This window comes from Salarias fasciatus, chromosome 11, assembly GCF_902148845.1.
Source record: "Salarias fasciatus chromosome 11, fSalaFa1.1, whole genome shotgun sequence".
Lineage (NCBI taxonomy): Eukaryota > Metazoa > Chordata > Actinopteri > Blenniiformes > Blenniidae > Salarias > Salarias fasciatus.
Genome location: NC_043755.1, coordinates 22,212,470 through 22,235,543, shown reverse-complemented (window position 1 = coordinate 22,235,543; position 23,074 = coordinate 22,212,470). Strand labels below are relative to the sequence as shown.

The following is a 23,074-nucleotide window of genomic DNA, read 5'->3' as shown; positions in this document are numbered from 1 at the left end:
CTTACCCACACATTAAAGGGGCCCAGACCTTTCCAAAGATAAAAGCAAACACTGCTGCTGGCACACTGGGGAAAGCAGAGTTTAACTTACAAAGCCACACACACAGAAATGCGAGTGAGACGTCCTCAGACTGACCATGATCTGCATCTCTCTGGCTTTGAGGGAAAGGTTTACGAGAGAGGTGCTATTTACAGAAAACATTAAAACCCTTCTGACGAACGGCCTTCTCCTGACTCTGCATGTGCGATTTTATTGGCTGAAAAACGTCGTCTCTTCTGTGGCTTCATCATTTGTATGATAAGAGCTGAATTATTCATGGGTCAAAGAGGTGAGGGTCTGCTAAATGAAGCACACACTCACCCCGAGATACAGAAAACAGACCACCCACAGTGTGTGTAACAAGGAATCGTACACACAGATCCACCCTATTACTGTGTTACTCCTTTCTGATGAGGGTTATAGAGAAAAACATGGGGATCGAAAGAACAAATGAATACATAAACAGCAGGAAAATTCAATCAGAACGACTGAAATGGAAACAGCTCGACACAAAACAAACACACTGATACAAAATGAAACGTTAAGTGGTAAATAACAGGTGACGATTTAGGGCTGATAAAACAATACCTATCCCAGAGTTCTGTCTGGAAAAACTACCAATAGAGCACACATTAGACTTAATTACAAGATAATTGTTTCCCCAAATGACAATATCATCAGAAGCCTGCTGCAGCCCGGATGGCCTGAGAGCAGGGATTAAAGCGTGGAGCAGCAGCATCCTGCCCACAGCGTATTGATCACCAGTTGACTCACTGGACGCAGGAAGCCACTGGGATTAATTCTTCCCCCAGCTGCTTTCCTGTGTCTGAGGACTGTCTGAGGAGCAGGAGTAACCTCATCCCACCAGAGATCCCACCAGGCCTTCACCCTCAAAGAGAAAGCAGACGAGCGCTACGGGCTGTGCAGCTTTGGCTGACTTACAAGCGGCGGTGGCTGGGTGCAAGGTCTTTTGTTTGGAATGACACACGTTGATTTCTGCAGATGCTTTGAATCAATTGAAAATCTCAAACAGAGGTCGGTGCAGTGGGTCCCCCGGCTCCGAGGGGGAGGATAAACAAACACGGGACAGTCAAACGCAGAAAAGACAGGAGTCTGACACATTGTTGAGTTGGATACCTCAAAAACTTCATGTGATTACCTTACAGCGTCCTTGGGTGTTGTGAAAGGCACTTTTAAATTGAATAAATTATTTATTATTACCGAGAACTTTTCTGAACTTCACACACAGACACAGACATACCAAGAGTCAAGACCCACAATTGTCACATGCTGCAATTTTGACTCAAAGGAATAATTTTGCCAGTCGTGGTTTTATACTGATATTTAGTGCATTGTACAGAGGGAATCATCGGAGCGCTCACTTGCAGATGAGACATGAAACAGACAACAAATGGAAGCTTTCAGGAGAAATTCAGGACAAGGATTCCCACAAACAAAGACAAATAATGAGACCTCCACACAAAGACTCTTTTAACCACCACCAATCACATACACTCAACTAGTCATCTGTGTCTGTACAGTTCTCTGTTGTCTCTCGTTAAAAAACATGCTGCGGCGTCCAACCTGCCCGAGGAGCCTGCACTGTGCCAGCATTACTCCATCTTTCTTTATTATTTACAGCCAGGGATGTGTTTGGTTACTGCTAAAGGGGCTTGGAGTCAAAGGAGAGTTTTTTTTCTAAAGCGCTGTCTGTCCCCTTTGTCCTCAGTCCTGAAGACCAGCATCCCCCCGAACTGATGATCTGATGGATTTATGGGGCAATCTCTGAAAGCCATTTGCTCCTGCAAGCCTGAGAATCAAAGGCAAGATTTCCGGAAAGCAACGGGACCGAGATTATCCAGTTTGTGCTATCTGATTGCAAACATCCACAGGCTATTTCTTGTACTTGTGTAACTTTTCCCTGTGTTCATACTTGCAGAGGATGAGCTGAATCAGCACAAAGGCAAATTACTGTCTGAGGACCCGGGAGAATACGCACGTTGAGAGAGAGCGTCCGTTCAATTGAACATTGAGAGTTAATAATCGATAGAATGAGGGAAGCAGCCATATTATGGACTGATTCCCAGACATCCCTCAAACACTCTTTTCACACACTTTGTTTCCTCAGACAACAGACCAAATTACTGCTCCCCGACTCCCCATTAGTATCCCGAAGTTCCAGCCAAAAGCTTGACACTGCCTTTACACCTGCCTGGCTCTCCTCTTTTTTAATATGTATATTCTCTAAAACCCTTTATCATTCAACTGTTTGATTTTGGGGAGGGGGGGTGTTTGTTCATGTTGTATCATAAAACAATGTTATATTGATTCTCTGGAAAACAATACGATATTTGCCCGACATAGCAAAACCTGCCAAGATACAATTTCAATTAGATTCAATTCAGGAGTCTGCGAGCAATAACAGAAGAGCAATTATATTTATATCAACTCAGAAAAAGCAGCTGAAATATCATTTGACACTTTAATCTCTGAGTTCTCTCAGCCTTTCAAATGAAACAGGTTTTTCAAATAAAAAAAAACAAAAAATAAATAAAAACAGACCTACTAAAGTGCAACATTTCTTCTTAAAGTAAATGTTAATCTGTTAATTTGAGATATTGTCTAGTACATATAAACATTCGATCATATTTATAGTGTCTCATCAACACTGCTGTTGCAGAAGAAAGCTTTCTGAAGCTGGTGTGCAAACATCTGCTATGATACTGTTAGCGTTAGCATTAGTTTGAACGTCAAAGCTGTGTTTACTGTCCAGGTGCCAGGCCAGGTTCGTTGTGCTTCTTAAGTTTTTTTTACCTTATAATGTCATAGTTATTTGCGTAATACTTTGGCTTTGTCTCCGAAAACTAAAATGCTTCCACCTGGTTGAAATACTCCCGTGAGGGAAGCCAATGTCTTCACCTTGTTCGCCGCACGAAGCTGTAGAGGAAACGCCTTCGCTGGGGACAAAGACATGCCAGTCGTATTTCAAAGTAAAACTGCACCCGAAAGATGACGATGTATACCGAGACTGATATCTAATCGTCGATCACTGAATCGATATGTTGATCTGTACTGATGGACTGTTACACCATTAGTGGGTGCAGTTGAAAGAATAAATGAAACCACAAACACACACACACACACACACATGCAGAAACCTATAAACCACTGTCATGTCAGACACCCAAAATGCAAACCATAATCTAATAATAATAATCATCTAAACGGATGACATTTTGAGAATGCTGCATTAAAAGGGATTACAAATTAATACTATATGAAGTCCATATGTTACATTGCAGACTCCAAAACACCCTGCCGAAAGATGATGATCATCAAGTCATCTGTTAGAGATCAGAATGTTTTGTTTCACTGGTGTATAACATGCTTGCAATCTGTCAATAACAATTACATTTTTCAGTTTTAAACCATGAAGTGAAGCTAATTACCGGTGGCCATGACCGCAGGCTACACGTCGTGGCTTTAACGGCCTGTACGCTGGAGACTTCCTATCTGGTGGGCTGTGGAGTCAACCTCTGGGTGGCAAAACCACAAGCTGGAGCGCGCGATCCAAAATAAACTCCACAACAGGTCGTACTGTTTTAAAACCTGTTTTGTTACTCACAAATCAAGTATCACATCTACAGTTTCCAGTTCAACTCCCAAGCGCCGAAGTAGCACGGTTCTGTCGTGTAGGTGGTCGAGATAGCAATGGGATAACGACCAGGGGGGTTTCGAAAGTGTGCGAGACGGGATTTCCTAATTCACATGTATTAACCATTATTTAGGAGCAATGAGGTTAAGCGGTGTAAAGCCCTAAAAATAGTTTGGAAAGAATCTAACAGAAGAAACGGCCTAGTTAAACCATATGCCAAACCAGCAAGTCTCAGAGGCACCTCCCCAAATCATCTCGAGGCAACGCATCAATCAGAGCCTCCACATCAGTGGCAAATGCACTCAGCAGCCATAAAACTCCCAGATCAAGCGGCGAGCTGAGCCAAAACAGAGCGGCTCTCCCCGCTAAGTCCAAGCTCTTATCTTTGTCTCGTAAAAAAAAAAAGAAGAAGAAGAAGAAGAAGAAGAAGGAAAAAAAGACTATCTGCAAGTGTGACAATCCACTGTAACGGCTGTCCAGCCTGAGATCGCACCTCATCTTCAACATCTGGTGCAGTTCACAGGATTGTCAAGAAGATGGAAAGTGAAACGTAACATTCATGCTTGCTGTTCGGTCTTTCATCAAGAAGTGTTAGTGTGTCACCTCAATCTGTTACTGGTTACAAATATCTGGACAAAGTGAATAAATACGCAGCGTTTAACCTCCTGAACACCACCTCATGTAAATTAGCTGCTACTTATTTCAGTCAGATCACAGTGAGGCAGAGCTCTCTGCGGTTTCAGCTTCTTCATTTGTATGACGCTGTTTATTCAAATCATTTAAATCACACTGAGTGTCTGCGCACGGGGAAGAAGTTCACTACAACAAAAGCCTTCCATCCCCATGACCAATCTGTTGATACACACACTGAGCTCTTTGGCAAAGGCTAAATAGTCTCAGTTCACATGAGACGTCCACACATATAATCAGTTCAGAGCCGACGGGGAAATGTTAATATTTCTCTATCAACTAAAATAAATGGAAAAAAAGGAGTGTGCATTCTTTTGAGAGAACAAATATTTCAAAGTATCTGTCCAACACGTTTAAAATCTTTTTTTTTTTTTTCTGTTTTTTTTGGAGGGAGGGATTTGTTACTAGTTGTTGGTTTCCAAAATTCATGTAAAAAAAAATTTGACAACATTTTTTTCAATTACCCTACATTCTTCACTACAGGTCCTCATTAGAGCTTATTTTAAGCAATTACAGTGTCAGCGGGAGCCGTAATCTCCCACTGCTGCTAAACGCCCAAATTCCCACTTTTTTTGCTTGGAAACTCTAATTGTGAGCCGCTCTCGGTGCGCCGCAGATGGGCTCTATTGAGCAACCCGAATATCCCTAATATTACCCAGTTCCTCTCCGGAGGAAACGCCAGCATTAGAAAGGTCCAAATAATTCCGGTCAAATTACACAGGCCTTAATGAACTTCAAAAGATGAGCGGATGTTTTTACAGGCCGGTGCTCGGGCTTTAACGGTAATTATGAAAACAAACCACATTAATGATATCATTTATCATTTCCACACGTTGGCTGCAGCAGCGCCGCCGCAGAAACGCCGGCAATGTACTGAGCTACGATTGGAAGATTTTCCCAGGCGCACGTCAAATTCAAATCTTTTAAAAATCTAGTCAGCATTGCACAAATTACAAGGAGCCTCTCAGTGAAGTGTCAGGAGCTAAAGGTGGCATGCACCTATGACTTCCTGCTCGGATTGGATTAAAGCTGTGCCAGACCCTTAAGTCTTTACCAACTTGGCATCTAACCTTTAGAGAAGTGTCAACTTATTTTTCTGAGATTAATTTGACACGTTTTCCTGCTGGACCGAGCTAAAAGAGTAATCTGCCACCTCAGAGATCACACAGTTAGTACTGCTGTTTTTTTTTTTTAGAGAGATGTGTTACAGAGATCAAAAGGTAACAATAATAGTAATGAGAGGCGGGTAACCAAATTACACAACCCTAAAGCATATAAAGGAAACTGGCTTCATTTTCTTGGCTTCAGAACACAGTAGTCAGCCTCCTGCCTCCTACCAGCAAAGGAGAGAAGTGTAGTGGCTCATTTAAATTCCACATGCTAGAAGGAGTTCTGCTGTAAGTCTGGCTTTTCTCCAAATTATGTCTCCTGGGTGTACATACCACTGAATAATTTGTCCAAATGTCATTTGCAATTCCCCCAAAATCTTTTCTTCACCGAGAGCCTTTTAGAAAACATCTGTAACAAATAGTTGTTTTGAGACTACAAGCATTACACCAGTATCAGTACGAGTACATGACCTTAAGCTGTGTATGAAGCATAAAAAACAAGTTTAAATTTCCACCGAGCTCGAAACCTGATCACTTGAGCAGTAGCCACCTGCATAGTATGATATTTACCATTAGTTCTGGGCAGCTCAGGCTCATGTGTTACAAATCTTTTAGCCGCAGTCTATATAATTAGCTGTAATTGACTTCCCTTGAAATGTGTTTCTTCTGGGACATCTGGCCTTGAAACTTCAACCTTCCCATAAAGAGCCAGCACCGAGTTACACTTTTGCAAACTGAGCAGGGAGCAAAAGAGAGCCAGGCTTTTTCTGCAAGAATAAATCCAACCCCCCAAAAAAAAAAAAAAATCTTTTCACGAAACACAATTGAAAAATGAAAATATTTGTAACCAAACTAAACACAATAATACAAACATTTTACATGGGAGGACTGTTCTCAGACTCAATGCTGAAGAAAAACAAAGAGCTGGATTTTTCTTGTTTTCCCTCAGATAATTCACATGACAGAAAACACACATTTCACATACATTGTTTGCATACATACACATTGTTTTTGTTTGTGAGATTCTTAATGTTTCTAAGAGAAGAATAAATGTTTCACAGCTGGAAAACTAAATCAAAACTAAAGCCGTGGAGGTTTCTGGTCAGCCGTCAATTTCGCTATCCCTCCGTCTGAAGAACTCAAACGAAGAGTGGGAGGACTTGGCGAAAGACAAACAAGCTTCTTTTTTTTTCAAAATGATATGATGATGTGGGACAAAACAATAGCTGATGCCTGCTTTATATCAGACTTACTTTGGAAGGCAAACGCTGATGCTTCTCACTTACACACTTCTGAAGCAGTTCTGGGAGTTTGCATGACAACACACATTCAGCTGAGAAGTGCTGCAGCACTTGTGCCAGAGCGCGATTGATCCAAGTCATCTTTTGAACAGGCATGGATTCATCATTCTACCTCAACACGGCAGCCTCTAGCTTCTTTGTTCACATTGTTATTTTTCATTGATGCATTCCTCGTGAGAGTAATTAGATATAGATAAATCCCAGAGTGTCATGGCTCCCAGTCCATATTCTCCTGGGATTTATCGGGAACCTCCAGCTTGGTCGTCTGTCTGTACACAAGAACATTTACTCATCATTGTTAACAGCGGATTGTTCTTTGCACACGTGTGTAGTTTTATTACAAAAAACGAAGAGCAGCGCCCACTAGTGGTCCAACAACTGCAACCGTCTCAGTGTTTCTGCTGTTTCAGTGTGAAGAGGCATCGTTTTCAAAACGCTGCCGTACAAACGCCAACGTTTTCTGAAACAAAAATGATGCATTTTCACTTGAGACAGAGAGAAATCGCAGAGTGGATCTCACTGGGATGAAAAATTCAGCAGGATCAGTATGTGTTTATTTAAAAACAAAGAGCATTGCGAAAGAGAGAACCGGGCAAAAAAGAAAGCCAATGAGTAAGCTAAACTTTGCAATAACAGAGAATTTCCTAGAAATCAGAAGATGTGCTCAGCGCTGCCCTGGCCAAGTCAACCAATCAGGAAAAACATGTTTCTCATACCAGCAAATCACTGACCTGGGCTCCGTCCCGGAGCTTGAGGATGCACTCCATGGTGTTGATGGTGATGACCACGGGCTCGGATCCCAGCTTGGTCCAGGGCACATGGATACGGAGTTCGTGGATGTGACCGCTCATGAACGTGAAGGGCAGCTTCAACTCCTGCAGTTATGTGGAAAGATATGAGGGTTAGACAAAGCAAACGGCTTACAACTGGAACTGGCTGGAGTGCACGCCACAGAACATCTAAAATGACATGTCAGGAAGCCTCCAGCACCGAGTCTCCACTGCAGTGGGTTTTCTCCAAATGTCATTTTCCTGCTTTCATTCCCCACATCCACTCTCTGTCTACACTGCACCGCCTGAATACCGGCGGAGAAGCCAAAAAATATAGACATGTGTCAATATGACTACGGAGGTTTCAAAAACATCTGTAATCCCCATCCATCCATTTTCAAACAGCACTTTAAAACTAATATTTGAAGACGAGAGGATAGTAAAAACAACAGCTACAGATTACATAGTGGTTACACTTTTATCAAAATAAATCAGATTTTCTCAGAGGCAGCTGAATCCCGGTTCTGCATCTTGAACCACTCTGTGTGAGAACAACTCCCAGGAAACTAGACTGCCTACACACACACACTTCACATGCCTCCACTAGAGGCCCAAGCCAAAAATTAATAACCAATCATATTTCTGAGAAAAGGCTGTTGTGGATTTACAGTGTGTCTGCTCGATAACCCACACAATGTTTCACTAAAAATTACTCCTTTTATTGAGAAGATAATCTCTGAGAGCACATTTTAAAATGAAGCACGGTCCAACTCAGAAAGAAAACAAAGGCCAATTGCAGGACGATTTCCAAAGTTTTGACATAGCATTACACACAAATCTCAACCCTCGCACAATATTCCCACTGTCAGCTCGCTTCAAGCTGCTTCCAATAAGAACTTTCATCACAATCGGTTGGGTTAGGTGGTGTTTTGGTCTGCTCTTCAGAAGCAGTCAGAACCCACTCAAAAGAAAGAGAGAACCCTTTTAACTCATGGAGGATTGATCTAATCCAGACTTTACAAGTGTAAGAAGAACACCGTGTCAAAATAACGCTGCGGAGGAAACTATCGGAGTAAATCGATCAAACTACTCCGCAGCGACAGGAGAGATCCTGAAAACAGCCCAGATTTTGAGCCACTAACAAATAACACAGCTTAGCTCAGATGAAGATAAAATTTCTCTAAAATACTCTGGGAGAAGGGACATATTCACCCTTGAAATGTTAATTCCAATCCAAAACATTTATTTTGTTTCGTCAATGAGATTACATGTGTATTAAAGTATTTACAGCTTTAATAGAAACATTAATATACTTTCAAGCAATAAATTTTCATTGTTGCAGAAGCAGGAAGAGACTAATAAAAGAGTCATAAAATAATATGAACAATAAAAGCAAATATTAAGAACAGTAACGATAATATATAACCAAGATAATGACTAGGATAATATTTTACTTTCTCACGTGATATTGTTGGTGCTGATTTCAAATATACCAGCTATTATGTAATGATTGCACAAAATTAATATTTTAATAATAAATATTCCAAACAAGGAAACAGTGATGGATATTAAAAAGTGCAGTGAGTCAAATATATAAACCGCAAAAAAAAAAAAAAAACTACATTTGAGTGGTTTCAAATTCAGCAGAGTATGTCATCCTGATCATACAGTCTTTTTTACCACATTCTAAAAAGATGGGACGCTGCATTGAAACTTCTTGACAAAGTCGAATCTGGGGCATTAGAAGGCTGGAAAAGCAATTTTCCCAAACCAATAACAACTAGAAAAGCGTTTAATTGGAAACAGTCAAACAATGTGAAAATTAGAAAAGTAAAAGTAGAATAACAGAACTGACACAGGATCAACGGCTTAAGTGATGCATTCAAGAAATTACTGTTGCTTTTTTTAACACCGTCATGCCATTTATACAAGATAAAATATTAATATTTCCTTACAGATCATGGGGGATTTAACTAAGAATGAATACTGTCTCCTAAGTTAAGTCCCAACTCAGAATCATCTTCCATCAGTCCTGCAAAGTCTTCTATAGAATAGCCACGTTATCCATTTAGTGGAAGACATTAAAAGTACCAAACATATCTGCCACCTTGTCATGTTAGTTGCTTTGGTCCGACACAGTAAAACATCTAAACGTTGCATGCAGCATACACACCTGTTCAAGCACATCCAGCTTCAGGTCCAACTTGCTGAGCACCACATCTCCTCCCCACAGAGACAGCTGCAGGTCGGACGGCTTTAGATTCTTGATGTACTTGTTCACATAACTCATCAGGAGCGGTGTGACATAAGACTCCAACATCTTGTCGCAGTCCTAAACAGAAAACAAACAAACACTAATATAATGGTGCTCAGCACGGTACAACATTGTCTGCAGAGTAAATCACGTGGGAAGATGAAATAGCATGACCAGGGACATTCAGCACATTTCAGTTCAACTGAATGGGTTTCAAAAAGTATGTTTTCAGAGTCTGATCTTGATTTTTAGACACATTTTAGACAGGAATGTCTGGGTTGGTATTTGGAAAGAAGCCTCTCAGTGTGGTGTTCTGATGTTCTCCTTTATACAAGGTGCTTGATTTTCTTCTGGATCAGGGACAGGTACTACTGGTTATCAGGCTTTTTGCAGAACTTCACAATAATATATTCACGTATTCTAGGTGTGTTGGAGACCTACTCCATCCATCCACCTGACAGGGTCACCGAAGCAAATCCTCGTTGACTCAAAGCAAAAACAGTGTACACACCTTGGACAGGTCAGTCACAGAGACCATCGGGTCTCTCTGTGACTTCACACAATAAGGATTTTTAAGAATGATCTTATGTTCAAGAGTCAACTGCAACTCTGTTTCCAATATTTAAACTTGCATTAATTTTATCAATCAATAGTATGGACACATTTCACATCTGTTCCCTGTAATTATCGAACATTCACTCTGCATCATCCCCCAAAAACATTTCATTAGCCACTTTGTCATACCTGAAAGCATCACCTGTTTCCCAGCTCTGAAATTTCATGTAAAAACCATGCTTTCCTTTCTGGCCCTTTTTTAAGGCTAAAACTACTGAAGTAGGCCTATATCATGTCCAATCAGCATCCTACTTACTCTGATTTGACATGCGTGACTATTTTTATTAACACCTCTACTCTCCATGATTAGGAGAATATCACAGGAACTCCTTCTGCATTGTCCGGTTTTAATTCTCAAGATTCTGAAAAATATTTCCATTTGGTGCAAATAAAGACTCTCATGATCACATCTAACACTCCAATCCAAATGGTCCACAATGATCATAGATGTTACAGTGGGTAATTTTCATTGGTTGGTCCAGCATAGACTGGGTTTGCTCAGGGTGTGTCCAAATATCCACCCAACGCCAGCAAAGCTGTGCTCTATTTCAATATTGTCCCGGTGGAACAGGTTTACAACAGAGTTGTATTACTTATGTAGGTGAGCAGGTGTAACTGATGCCCATTTTAACTGTGTTTTAAATCAAACAACAGGTAGAAGCAATGATGAGCCCTCAGATGAGAATTTAGTTCGCGCTGTTTCTGGCAATCCTAAACACACCTTAAGTATTAATTAAACGTTTAAACAGTCCTCTTCACGAAGCTTCAAGTTGACCTCATTTCACTGCAGAGCATCATTTAGCCTGCTTGCTACTTAAGGCTACAGCTATCGATTATGAAATATTAATAACTTAAAAAAAACATGTGAGATTACGTACTGCTTCACCAAAGTCTTGAAATTCAATCTAAATATAGCTCAAGACAGAAAATAACATCCTGCAATGTGGCTAAAAGTAAAAACTTTGAGTGGAGCAGGTACAGCGATCAGAGCTAGCCTGTCATGCAAACTGTACACAGCAGAGCAGAAAAGCTAAGCTACGCGTCTGAAAAAGTCGCTCTAACTTCATTTCAGCGGGATGAAAAAGAATGGCCACGAGCACAGTAGGAAATCTGGTTCTTACCTGCCCCCTGCTTATATCCCGTAGCTGGTTGTTGAAGTCGAACTTTAATAAAACCCGTTCATATCGCTAAACATCATTAGCCACATCGCTCAGAAGCTACTGCACAACGTCATCAGTAAACACCAACGCGGCTTCCGTATCCCTGGTGCTGCATTTGCGTCCGTAGGATTTCTGCGCTTCCTTATTTGAAGACATGTGAAAAGCGAGAAACCAAAATGTCTCAATTTGAAACTAATTAGTTTGATGGAGCACCAAACACTGATTCTTAGTGACTTTTTGTTCACAGTTTATCCATTTTTTCCTTTTCCAATAACAACAGCGTGCTGTCAGAAATTCAATAACAGAATTTACACAGTACACGTGAAGTACCATTCTTACGTAAAATACGTAACTGTTGACACACCCCCTCTCTTAGAAGAATTGAATTGAATTGAATTGAATTGAATTGAATTGAATTGAATTGAATTGAATTGAATTGAGCAGAATAGAATAGAATAGAATAGAATAGAATAGAATAGAATAGAATAGAATAGAATTGTCTATTGATGATCAGGGAAATTCTTTGTAGAGTTGCTGCACACAGAAAAGAACACCAGCTAAAATATCAATAATAAAATCGGCAGTATTTCACCACTGACCTTATCAAAGCACAATTTAAGAATGCACAAACTTCTAATTTGTTCGGATTTTTCAAAAACACTATTTTGTAGTACAGTTTGCGTCTTCTTTTTTCTATCTCATTGTACACGAATCCAAACACCTTCATGGTCAACCGCTGCCCTCAAACATCGTGACCCAGAACCACCGAGGGTGTAATACAATAAAATGCACAATTATTTGATTAGCAGACCTATCATGAGCTTTAACATGTTGGAATTGTGGCATCATTGTAATTATAGTATGAAGACATGCAACTTAAGTGTCACAAAATACACTGATGTGTGTTTTTATTTAAAGACAGGTGGCTAACCTATAACGATGTTTAATTTTTTCCTTGCGGAAGCAAATAATTTTGACAGTGAAAAACAATTTAAATGTTTAATTTTTTTTCAATGTCGCTTCGTTGTTTTTATCTGCGTTTTCTATAAGATATTGATTCTACATGACAAGTCGAATTCAGCTTTGAGAATTTAGGAAAAAACAGTCAAACTTGTACACAACAAGTTTTGCTTTCTTTCCTTAACATTATTAACTTTACAAGTTACGGCCTTTGCTGCTGCAAGGAAATATTCAAAGTATTAAAATTAACAAACGTAATTAATTTTGTTTTTACGGTTCAGGAAATATAAATAAGCAAAAAATGCGTCTCATGTCTGTATCGTTTCAAAGTGAGTTTCATTTTTGTCTTTTTCTTTTTCCCTCATTTATTTTCACCAGTTTAATAAAACATCGCAGTGAGATTCTTATTAATAACCTGATTTGATTCTAAAAGGCGCATGTTGCATGCTGTGTGAGGTCTGGGAGATCTGAAGGCAGAGCAGCGGATCCTTCGGGCCAGTAGCCCACCGGCAGGGCAGCCTGTCCCCTGACAGCCAGATAAAGCTTCAGCCGGGCCGGTCATGGAGGACGTCCGCCGCATGACAGTCCACTCATCCGTGCGTCCGCGTCTCAGAGCGCATGGCCTTCACTGCCAGGTTGGCACAGAAAAAAAAAAAAAAAAATGCTCCCATGTAGCGAAGAAAGAGCTCACGTTTTGTCTTCATATAAACCACTTGAGACATCTCCACCCTCAAAGGGAGCAGACTGACCCGATCAGCCTTCTGCTTATTATAAAGCTCCGGTTGATCACGAAGTGGTCAGACTGTCGGTGTGGCATCCAGGAGCTGCAGTGTCACTGAAAGAATTATTTTTATATTGAGGATTTTAAAAGCAGAATACATTCGATCGTTTTTATTAATTAATAATATACTGAATTCTATTTACCACAAACATCCGATCGGACAATAACAACACTCCAGAATCAGAAAAGATTTTAATTCCAGGTATTTTCGGCATGGCATTTTTTTTTTCGTTAGAAATAAGAATATACAGGGCGCTCACATAACATTTACATTCAAAAATGTCCACATAATAAAAATATCAATGACAGCATTATCGAAAAACAACATATTTACAGGTGTTCTAAATAAATATACTTATGATTAATTACAGATGAAGTGTGGCCGGCCGCTCTGCTGATAGACTGAGTGTGTGTAGGGGGAGTTCACAGTCAGAGGGGGATTTACTCATTTATCATGTAGACCAAGGTCACCAGAAATACCATCGTCCAGGAAAACCAACACAGCGCTCACTGATAATTACTCCGCTGTCAAATGAATCCAAAATTACATATCTAATTTCATATTAACTTATTTTCTAAAATGCCCACTCATAGTAATTTGTCACCCTCAGTTACACACGCAATACATATTGAGATAAAACTTTTTCAATAAAACAAATAGAATAAATTATTATTATCATTATCATTATTATTATCATTATTATTATTATTATTATTATTATTATTATTATTATTATTATTATTATTATCATGTTGTTGTTGTTGTTGTTTTTGTGGTTAACCAATAAATAAAAGTCAATCAAATGCATACTTGCTTCACCAGTTTATGTTTCCGTTACAGTGATATCTGGATGGTTTTTTTTTTCATGTGAACATGAGCTCGCTGGAGAAGTTGCGCTCTATTTACTTTTCCATTTGGATAATAATTAGGAAGCTGTGGGTCCACAGTGGGTAATAAAGCCGGGCCTTAGTTAATGGCCTTCCTGCAGCCATCAGTGCCGTTCTAAATCCCCCGTTGTTATTGTAAGGCACTTGTTCCACACTCTATTTTCGAGTCCATTGCAGATAAATTCGAGCCATTAATTCCGCCGTCAGGTGAAACCTGTGTCCTGGTGGAGAAGTCAGGCTGGAAAAAGTCTGTTGGAGTGAAGAGACGTCAGGCCTGAAGGCCATAAAGAAAAGAGGAGCGAGGGATGGTCCGCTCTCATTCTGTCCTCACATAATAACAACAATAAAAAGGATCTGGGAGTTCCTCCTTCTGCCACAGGCCGCGGTGGTAAAGAGTGGCCGGTCAAAGTTTATTTGGAAGATGTCCAAATCTTGGTTTTCCTCAGTATTCACAGAAATCTGTCTAAATCCGGGTGTGAAACACGGCGTCCAAAAACGCACGCAACTTTATCTCGATCCTATTAATTATAACGCTGCTTGATATGCACACGTTTTTAATTTGTCTTCTAATAATAATAATAATAATAATAATAATAATAATAATAATAATAATAATAATAATATTTGTCAATGTAAAAAGCTGGTTGGGAAGAATACACTCAACAAAAGCTGATGGTGAGTTGGAATAAGTGTGCGGTCTAACAATATAAACTGTGTTTTTCCGCACGCCGTGTAGAGGAAACGCACGTCTGTGTGTTCAATCAATAGCTCTCTTGGCGGTGGTGTCTCCTTCTTCTGTCCTGTATGTCAAAATGATTTCTGAGGTGATGCAGATGAGATAAAGACGTGTGACAGGGCTGCTAATGTGACTAATACAATGCTAATCAACCTCCTGGTTTCCTCTGAGGCAAGATAATAACGGGGCTTAATAATTGTCAGACCTACAGAAACGCCGAGGAGTGTCTGTCTGCACAATAGTTGCATTCTTTTTTTTAAATAAAAGGTGATTTTAATTTTTTTTTCTCAATCAAAAATTGCTTATGAAAAACAAACATGAGTTTGTACAGTATTCTTGTAAAAAAAAATATCTAAACATGAGTGTTTTTTGAAGTCCTTATGACTTTCATTTTATTCCATACTCCCTGTTAAGTGATGCCTGCTGATCTACAATAAAACTCCCAGCTAGTCAGCCACAAAAGCTCTCAGTGCCTGCTGGCTGTAAACACGCTGGCTATTAACTTCGTGGCCAGAGTAAATACTTTCCTTCAAATGCTGCCTATGAGTTACAGCACTGTGTCTGGTGGCGTGGAGGACACGGAATAAAAACAGGACAAATGCAAATATATCATGGAAATATTTATTTTCTAAAATACAATTTAACATATTTTAAACTTATGACTGTTTTTTTTTGACAACGTTTTCATTTCAAGGTCAGGAAAAGGACAATAAAAAAAACAGCAACATTATATACATGGTCTTGATATTTACAGGTGAAAGCTGGACGTGGAGGCTCCTCCGCTGTTCAGGTGTAACCAAATCCCACTGCGTAACGCGGCGCAGTGAACGTGTCCTGATTGGAGATTGTCTTTGAGCCAAGGTGGGGGGGGAAATGAAACAAAGAAGGGAAAACTGGGGCTTCGCTGGTTTGTCTTTGTGAGATTTGTCCTTTGTGTTTTTTGTGTGTTTGTTTGTTTGTCTGTCCAGCCTAGTAGTCCTGATGTGGGCTGTGCGTCAAACTGTGCCGTCGCAAGTCACAGTTGCGCCGAAACACCTTTCCGCAGCGGCCACAGCTGTAGGGCTTGATGTCTGTATGGGTGAGAAGGTGAGTTTTCAGGTTACTTCTTTGATTAAAGGTTCTTCCGCATGTGGGGCATTTGTGGGGAGACTCCTGTTTAGATTTAAAGCAAGCAAAGGATTATTCCCTTTAATTGTACAGAAATTTCAACCATCTAAATGAATGTGTCACTTTTCATTTACTCATGTCACTCATACTTTTTTGTTTGTTTTGCTTGAATTTGGCTATAGGTCAGTGTTTCAGTGAGGCTTATTAAAATCCCCAAAATGCATGCAGTAGACAGAATTCTTGAAGAATTACGATCATAAAGTGTGACACAGCTGAGGTGACGGTGACTGTTAAAATGTGAGGCTTACCTGCATATGTAAGGTTTTATGGACGGCTAGAGTTCGAGACTGACAGAATCCTTTCCCACATTCTTGACATTTGAATGGTTTTTCCTTGGAGTGGATGTATCTGTAAAACAGAAACGACACTTAATCAATGTCCGCTCGTGTGTGGCTTTGCTTGTAGATGTTGCAAAAAGAAAGAGAGGGAGGGAGGAAAAAAAAGACTAAATCCAACTTATTTCTTTAAAGTGCTTTAGCGCCCTCATGGAGAAAAATATGGGAACAGACATTTCTGGGCTGCATTGTAAAATTAAGAATATTAAAAAGCCAATATTTAATAAGTAAATGAATAGAAAATACGCAGAGATTTTAATGTTGAAGTGCTGATAAAGCCGTGCGTAATGCGGTGACTGTCTCACCTGTGGTCTCTGAGGTGGTCCTGTCTTCTGAACGCCTTGTGGCAAATGTCACAGGTGTAGGGCCGCTCGTCCGTGTGGGTCCTCTCGTGAATGAGCAGGTTGTAGGACTTGGTGAAATGCCTGCCGCAGAACTTGCAAATAAATTCCTTTTTGGTTTTGGAAGGTAGCCGGCCCCGGGTGGGTTTCCTGTCCGGGGACAGCTTGCTCAGCTCGGAGATGGTTCCCCCTAGTCCCGCTGTCAATTTCGCCAGATTGGCGGCTTTCGGTGGGTCCTCCTGCGTGGCGGCGAGGGCCAGGTTGGCGAAGTCAAACCTCGGCCTGTCCTTGTGCAGCGAGGGGACGCCGTGCGCCGCGGCGGCCTGCTTCGGGTGGAAGAGCTGCGCCGCGGCCGTGAAGGGCAACGCCGGGAAGGGGATCCGAGGGTCCACCAGACCCTGGGCGGCCGCCGTGATCGTTGACCTCAGTCCTTGCATGTGCGGGTAGCCAAGAGTCCAGTGGTTCATGTGCATGGTCTGCACCGCGCTGAGGCCGTACAGCCCCTGCAGCTGGTCCGCGGGGAAAGTGTTGACGGCCTGCAGGAAGGAGTAGTTGGTGAGCTGCAGGGCCGGGTGCAGGGGGATCGGAGCGTGCACGGCTTTGCTCCCCATGACGGCTCAGACCTCAGCGGAAACACACGGCGAGAGCCCTGAGGGAGACAGAACGCACGACACGAGGAGGATTAGGAATTCGTTGATCACAGAGGCAAAGCAAAACCTGACTCTCAAACCAGAAGTTTGCGTTTTGATAAATTTATTACGGATGAATTATTACAATTTAATCTGATTTTATCTTATTTTCCACGACTGTATTTATCTTAGTAAATATCCAGATTCCCCTAAATATATATTATTTAAACTTTTAAGCTTTACAATAATATAAAGACACATTCAAACCTAATGTTTGTCTGAATCACAGCCTCGAAGCACATATTTCAGGCATTAACAACACTTCGTCCTTTACAATAGAGATGCACTTCAAAGAGATTTCACAAAACAAATCAGCCATCGAGCCCCTAATTGAATTAAAGTGGGTGTAAAGCAGCTCATATGGCATCGATTATCCCTGTGAATTGTGAATCCGGATCGCACTTGAATGAAGCTCTAACTCTCACACCAGCTAATTAGAGAGGACAGTCGGTCGTCTGACGGCGTGAGTCGGTGTTTCACAAACAAGCGGTCTGTGTGGAGGTTGGTACCGGGCTGAAATCTCGCCAGCAGACATCTGAACTGCTGTATTAAGTACATGAGTCAGAGCAAGAGACGCAAACAGGCTTATTAACCACAAGAAAGCTGCTTTCATCTCCGCTGGAAAATACTTTCAGTTTAAATCTGAATGTAAATTTATAGTCACTAATATGTTTTGCTTTGGGGTCTGTTTTATTTCACGTGGGTTTTTATAGATGCCAGATTTCATCTGAAACAAGAGAACGCGGTAGTCAGTCGCCTCCGGGCATTAAACCTACATTTCAGAAGAAATTAAGTTTTTATTTTAAATAGAAGCAGAAGCTGTACGGGCTTCTGCAACGCAGGGCGAACGACGCGAGCGCGCGGACTGAGAACCAGGCTGGTTCCGTGTTTGTGGAGATGACAACTTTTCCCACACAGGAAAAAGTAGAAGTTCAAGGCTCCAGATGGTGAAAGAAGGACTGGCAAAAGGCCAGTGCTACAGCAGGCTGACCTTTAGACATGGTCGACCATGAAGAAAATATTATTCAAACCACCGACTTCCCTGCTTTGTGTTCGTTAATATATACATTTATGTGAATATTTTCCGACAGATTAATCGAAACTGACGTGTGTGTGTGTGTGTGTGTGTGTGTGTGTGTGTGTGTGTGTGTATCGCTGGACAGATTTAAAATGTGTGGAAGCGGTGTGGCTGTGAGAGCCTGCAGAAGGGAGAGTCGTGCGCACGGTAGCCGCTGGCCGCCGCTTGTTTCACTCAGGTCGTTACTTTCGTGCGCACAGATGTTTGTATTCACTTTACTTCGCTTCCCCCCACCTCTCAGCTAAGGGATGGGGTTAAATATAATTTCGCACAGGTGCAGCATAAGTCACCGTGAAGGCACTTGTTGTTCTTTGCTCGTACGCGCGACTTCGCTCAGCTTGTTCTTCCCTCACCTTTGGACTTCATTTATACTTTGACAGCAGCCAAAGAGTCCCGTCCTGTTCCCTCACTTCGTCTCTGTTTTCAGTTTTTTTTTTTTTTTTAGGAGAAGGTTTTAGATTTCTGGAAGTCGTGACAAGTCTTGTTTGTTTCGGTAATGTTGTGCGCTATGGACAGATCGGCTCCGCCAAAGCGCTACTGAACTCTGACCTCAAGATGGTTATCACTATGAAACAATAATCACCTACACAACATTTCTATTTGATTTCCCCTCGCGGATAGCGCACTGTTTCACAAACAGCTGGGTCCCTTTGGACTGGAACAGTAAAACCTAAGTTTTTTTTTCCCTCTTAGGTAAAGTAGCTCTAATGAGCGAGTTTGCGTGAGGTTGGTACTCTTTCCGCAGAGAGTGACATTTACCCTGCCAAACACACTCTTACCCCAATAAATAGCTGCCAGAGGTCCTGCGGTATGTCAGTAATCCACAGTTACTAGAGAGGCGACGAGCTCCAATAAAGCGTCGCTAAAAGTTTTCCAAGATCCAAGTCCATGAAACTTTCATGAAGCCATGCAGCCAACTCTGATGCCTCAGACTTCTGCAGAGATGTGACAAGTTGTGAAAAGCTGTGGAAAGAGACAGAGAAGTTTGGAGGGGAGACAGCAGCAGCGGCAGAGGCAGCGGCAGCAGCGTGGGAGTCCCGTCCGGAGCTGGGGCTGGAAGTGTGCGGTTCTTCACTTTTTCTCTTGCGCTCAGCCCGCCCTCCGACACGCCTCCACCCCCTCCTCTATCATTAACTCCAATGTTCCCCTCTGTTTATTTGTGTTTGGATAGCAACTAGGGCTCCAGACCATAGTAGAGAAGCGTGTTCAGCTGAACCTGCCTCTCCTGACACCTCTCATGTGCCATATAGCCAAGGCTGATACCTTCTTTTTTGGAGACATGTCTGGAAGCACGAGAGGAAACCCTGAACGTTTTTTCCCCTTCTGACTCCACGCTTTCAAAAACGTGCCTTTGGATACTTGAGCATCTTACAAGATTTTTCTTTTTCTCTTACTTTTTTTTTTCTGTGAAACCATACACCCAATTTGCGAAATGGAGGGCACATGCAAGATCCGCCACATAATATGGTTTTATTTCATTGTGGTAAGAATAAAACAATTCTGAGGTTCGTGACAGGGGTGGGAAACACACACACACACACACTGAAATCAGCAGGGTGGTTCAACAATCTGAACCAAACAATAGGGGACAAATATTTATTACACATTGATGTGCTCTTAAAAAAAGGGGGAAAATGATAACGTGCGTAAATACGCATAAAAAAATGTTAATAGGGTTTTTTAAAAAATATTCTACCTCAACAAAGTCACTTAAAAAACAGATAAGCTCACACAATTCCCTAAAACTACATCTTGATTAAAATATTGGCAGGTAACAGAATAATGAGCTACATTTCTCTGCGTTGAAGTGAGCATTAATCACAACCGATTCCTGGATTTGTGTTATTGTTCAGCCGTGTTTCATTTGAGATAACGTGAAGTGACACCTGGTTACGTGAGATTAATTAGGCCGGCCTTTCATTACGCTGTGGTCGAGTTTCTGGTTGTGGATTGAGACGCAGAGTAATTAAGGCTTTTGGCAGCCGGCATCAGAATTGGAAGTGCACGCGCTCTTTCTGTATGGCACACACCCAGAGGCGCACGGACATGGTTTAACATCAACAGGTCGTTATTAAAAAAATAATTTGTAACGGATGTGGACGAAAAGCTCATTAAATATCAATTAAATTAACGGCAGTATTTAGGCCGGTTTGAATACAGCAGGAAGGATCCTGTGAAATGTCAAACCGCATGAATGAGACGCCGCCGGTTCTTCATGCGTTTCATTTGTTTTGCTTTGTTTTTTTTCCTCCTCTCCTTTCAGATTAATTTAATCTGATTGTTTTACCCTGCGTGGGTCTAAAAGTTTTTTTTTTTATTATTTGCATTTCTTCCATAGATGTTGAGTGCAGCTGCGTGCAGAGGTGCAGCGCTGCTTGTGCAGAACGCGGGCCTGCAGCGCCGCCTATTGGGGAAAACCGGAAACAACACGCTCCTGTCCCCCTTCCGCCGCGGCGGCTCTGACAGCTATGGGGCACTTTCTAATTTCCACACACATCACAGAAAAGATTAACTTTATTCAAAAAGCAGGATTTATTAAGGTAAAAATTCTAAATGGACTTTTCTTGCCTCCGATTAGAATTAACTGAGCCTGCATTCATGTTTTCTTGCTTTCGACGCACTCTGGTAAACCTTAAAAACTCCTATTGTCGCCAAAAGTTACAGACAGATTTTATTTTAATGTGAGATTTGCCTTTCAGAGAGGTTTAGTCAGTCCATGAGCTGGTGCAGCCCGACTGTCTTTCTCTCTTGTGAGCTGCAGAAACACCGTCTGCACGCAGCATGTTTGTGGTTTTCTTTGGGTTTCACATCACTTCATCTTCACTGTCAAAACACTGAGCAGCTACAGGAACATTATCACACACATGCACTTAAAACTGAAGCACGGATTTCTACCTTACTGATCGAGACATGTTTCTCAGCCTATCATTTTCACTGTGGACATTTAAAACTGTGCAAAGTGTGTGTATTATTTTAAAGCATATTTGGGTTCGTCTAAGAGCTCTGCCCTCACTAATAATTACATTTCCATTTAGTACTGTAATGTATATACAGTCTGAAATAATTACAATCGTACAAATTAGGCAAACATATTTTCTAGATGGAAACAATGCCGACTTCCTGAGAGCTTTTTTTTTTTCTTTTCTTCTTTTTTTCCCCCCCTCTGAGGTTAAAAGTTAAACTCCTCATTGAAACTCTCAAGTCTTATTACCAGTGAAATATACACTTTCATGACACGGTTATATTTGTGGTATTTCTTTGTTGATTTTACAGAGAAATGGTTTTCACTTCATGGAATTCCTACGAAGTGTGGTTTCACTGCAAACAGCCCCCAAATAAAACAATAATAACATAATGAGAAGACTACAGGTCCGGATGAGTTTGAACAAACTGTGACTCATTGCACTTAATTCAGTTTGAGTTTCATATCAGAGTTATTAGAACATGACGCAGTTATCAGGATCAGGTTTTTAAGCCAAGAAGACTGGAATTTTATCTCACATGGAGCTCTTTTCTTTCTTTTCTTCTTCTTTTTTTTTTTTTTTAAAAATGTTCCTGACAGGACGTTTTTTGGCCTCTGTTTTACAGTTTTGACTTTACAGTTACTCTAATCTGCGCTATAGGATTACTCCATTCTTTATAGTTTTGGCTAATGTCAGAGCCAGAGAGTTAGTGTCTTGCCCTTTGGCCCTGGCCTGATTCCCCTTGCAGCCGCCATCACTCTCGATGATAATATGACTCCCTCAGAGTATCAGTGTTGCAGCTCAGTGCAGCTGCCAAGCCTGTAATGGCTGACACTCCTCTTCCAATAACACTGAGTGACACACCGGGGGTTATATGGAGCTGTCACGAGTCAGAGGAGAGGGCCAGGCCACTCACAGCACTTTTGGATGAACAGAATTGAAAAAGGGAAATTATTGCTTTAATAATAATAATAATAACAATAAAAATGTAACACATTTGTTTCAAATTACAACCACTAAATTAATAATAAATCCTGTTCACAAAATTTATAACGTGTCAGCGATGTGGTTCATTTTAAATAAATCCCTACTACAAATTAAACTGGAGGGTTTTTTTGGTCTTTTTTCTTGAAGTGCTGACATGATCCACAGGGTGCCTACTTCTCCTCCACATGTTCAGTCTCCCAGTTCTGGAGATCCTCTTATAATTCATCTTTTAATATTCTTTCAATGCCCTTCAGTCGCCGCTTCTTACCTGCAGAGCGGAGAGAAAGCGTCCCGGCCTTCTTGTCAGGATGAGAGTCAGGCTGCTGTGCAGCTGTGTGTGTGTGTGTGTGTGTGTGTGTGTGTGACAGACAGGATGTCAGGTCCATACAGTAAGCCAGCAGGGGCGGGGGGAGGTTAACCTGTCACTCTTACCTGCCTGCTGCTGTGGTTTCGAAGCCCCCACATCCCCACCTACACTCTCACTCATCCTGTCCCGGCAGCACCTCTCTCAGGATGGCTGTTCTGACTTTCAAAAGACCCCCGTCACTTTTTCCCC

At 41.3% G+C, this 23,074-nt stretch overlaps 2 protein-coding genes across 7 annotated transcripts in view; both read right to left on the bottom strand.

Annotated features, from left to right (window-relative positions):
• vps13b (vacuolar protein sorting 13 homolog B) overlaps window positions 1–11,675 on the bottom strand; it is a 312,159-nt gene extending 300,484 nt beyond the window's left edge. For both annotated transcript variants that reach the window (XM_030102906.1, XM_030102905.1), the window contains exons 1-3: window positions 11,555–11,675; window positions 9,738–9,896; window positions 7,526–7,669 (exon numbers count right to left, since the gene is read on the bottom strand). In XM_030102906.1, coding sequence (XP_029958766.1) covers window positions 7,526–7,669; window positions 9,738–9,884 — 291 coding nt within the window. In that variant the 5' untranslated portion in view covers window positions 9,885–9,896; window positions 11,555–11,675. The remainder of the gene's footprint in view (window positions 1–7,525; window positions 7,670–9,737; window positions 9,897–11,554) is intronic.
• A 3,904-nt stretch (window positions 11,676–15,579) lies between these two features.
• On the bottom strand, window positions 15,580–22,854 carry osr2 (odd-skipped related transciption factor 2). 5 transcript variants are annotated; one of them, XM_030102908.1, is made up of 5 exons: window positions 22,787–22,850; window positions 19,348–19,531; window positions 16,766–17,450; window positions 16,374–16,473; window positions 15,580–16,110 (listed from the first exon to the last, which is right to left on the bottom strand). In XM_030102908.1, the coding sequence occupies exons 3-5, from the start codon at window positions 17,410–17,412 to the stop codon at window positions 15,928–15,930; spliced, it is 930 nt and encodes a 309-aa protein (XP_029958768.1). In that variant the 5' UTR covers window positions 17,413–17,450; window positions 19,348–19,531; window positions 22,787–22,850; the 3' UTR covers window positions 15,580–15,927. The 5 variants fall into 5 exon arrangements, with proteins under 5 accessions (XP_029958768.1, XP_029958769.1, XP_029958770.1 ...); XM_030102909.1 differs by having other exon boundaries at window positions 19,348–19,503; window positions 22,787–22,843; XM_030102910.1 differs by lacking the exon at window positions 19,348–19,531 and having other exon boundaries at window positions 22,787–22,854.
• Window positions 22,855–23,074: the final 220 nt, after the last annotated feature.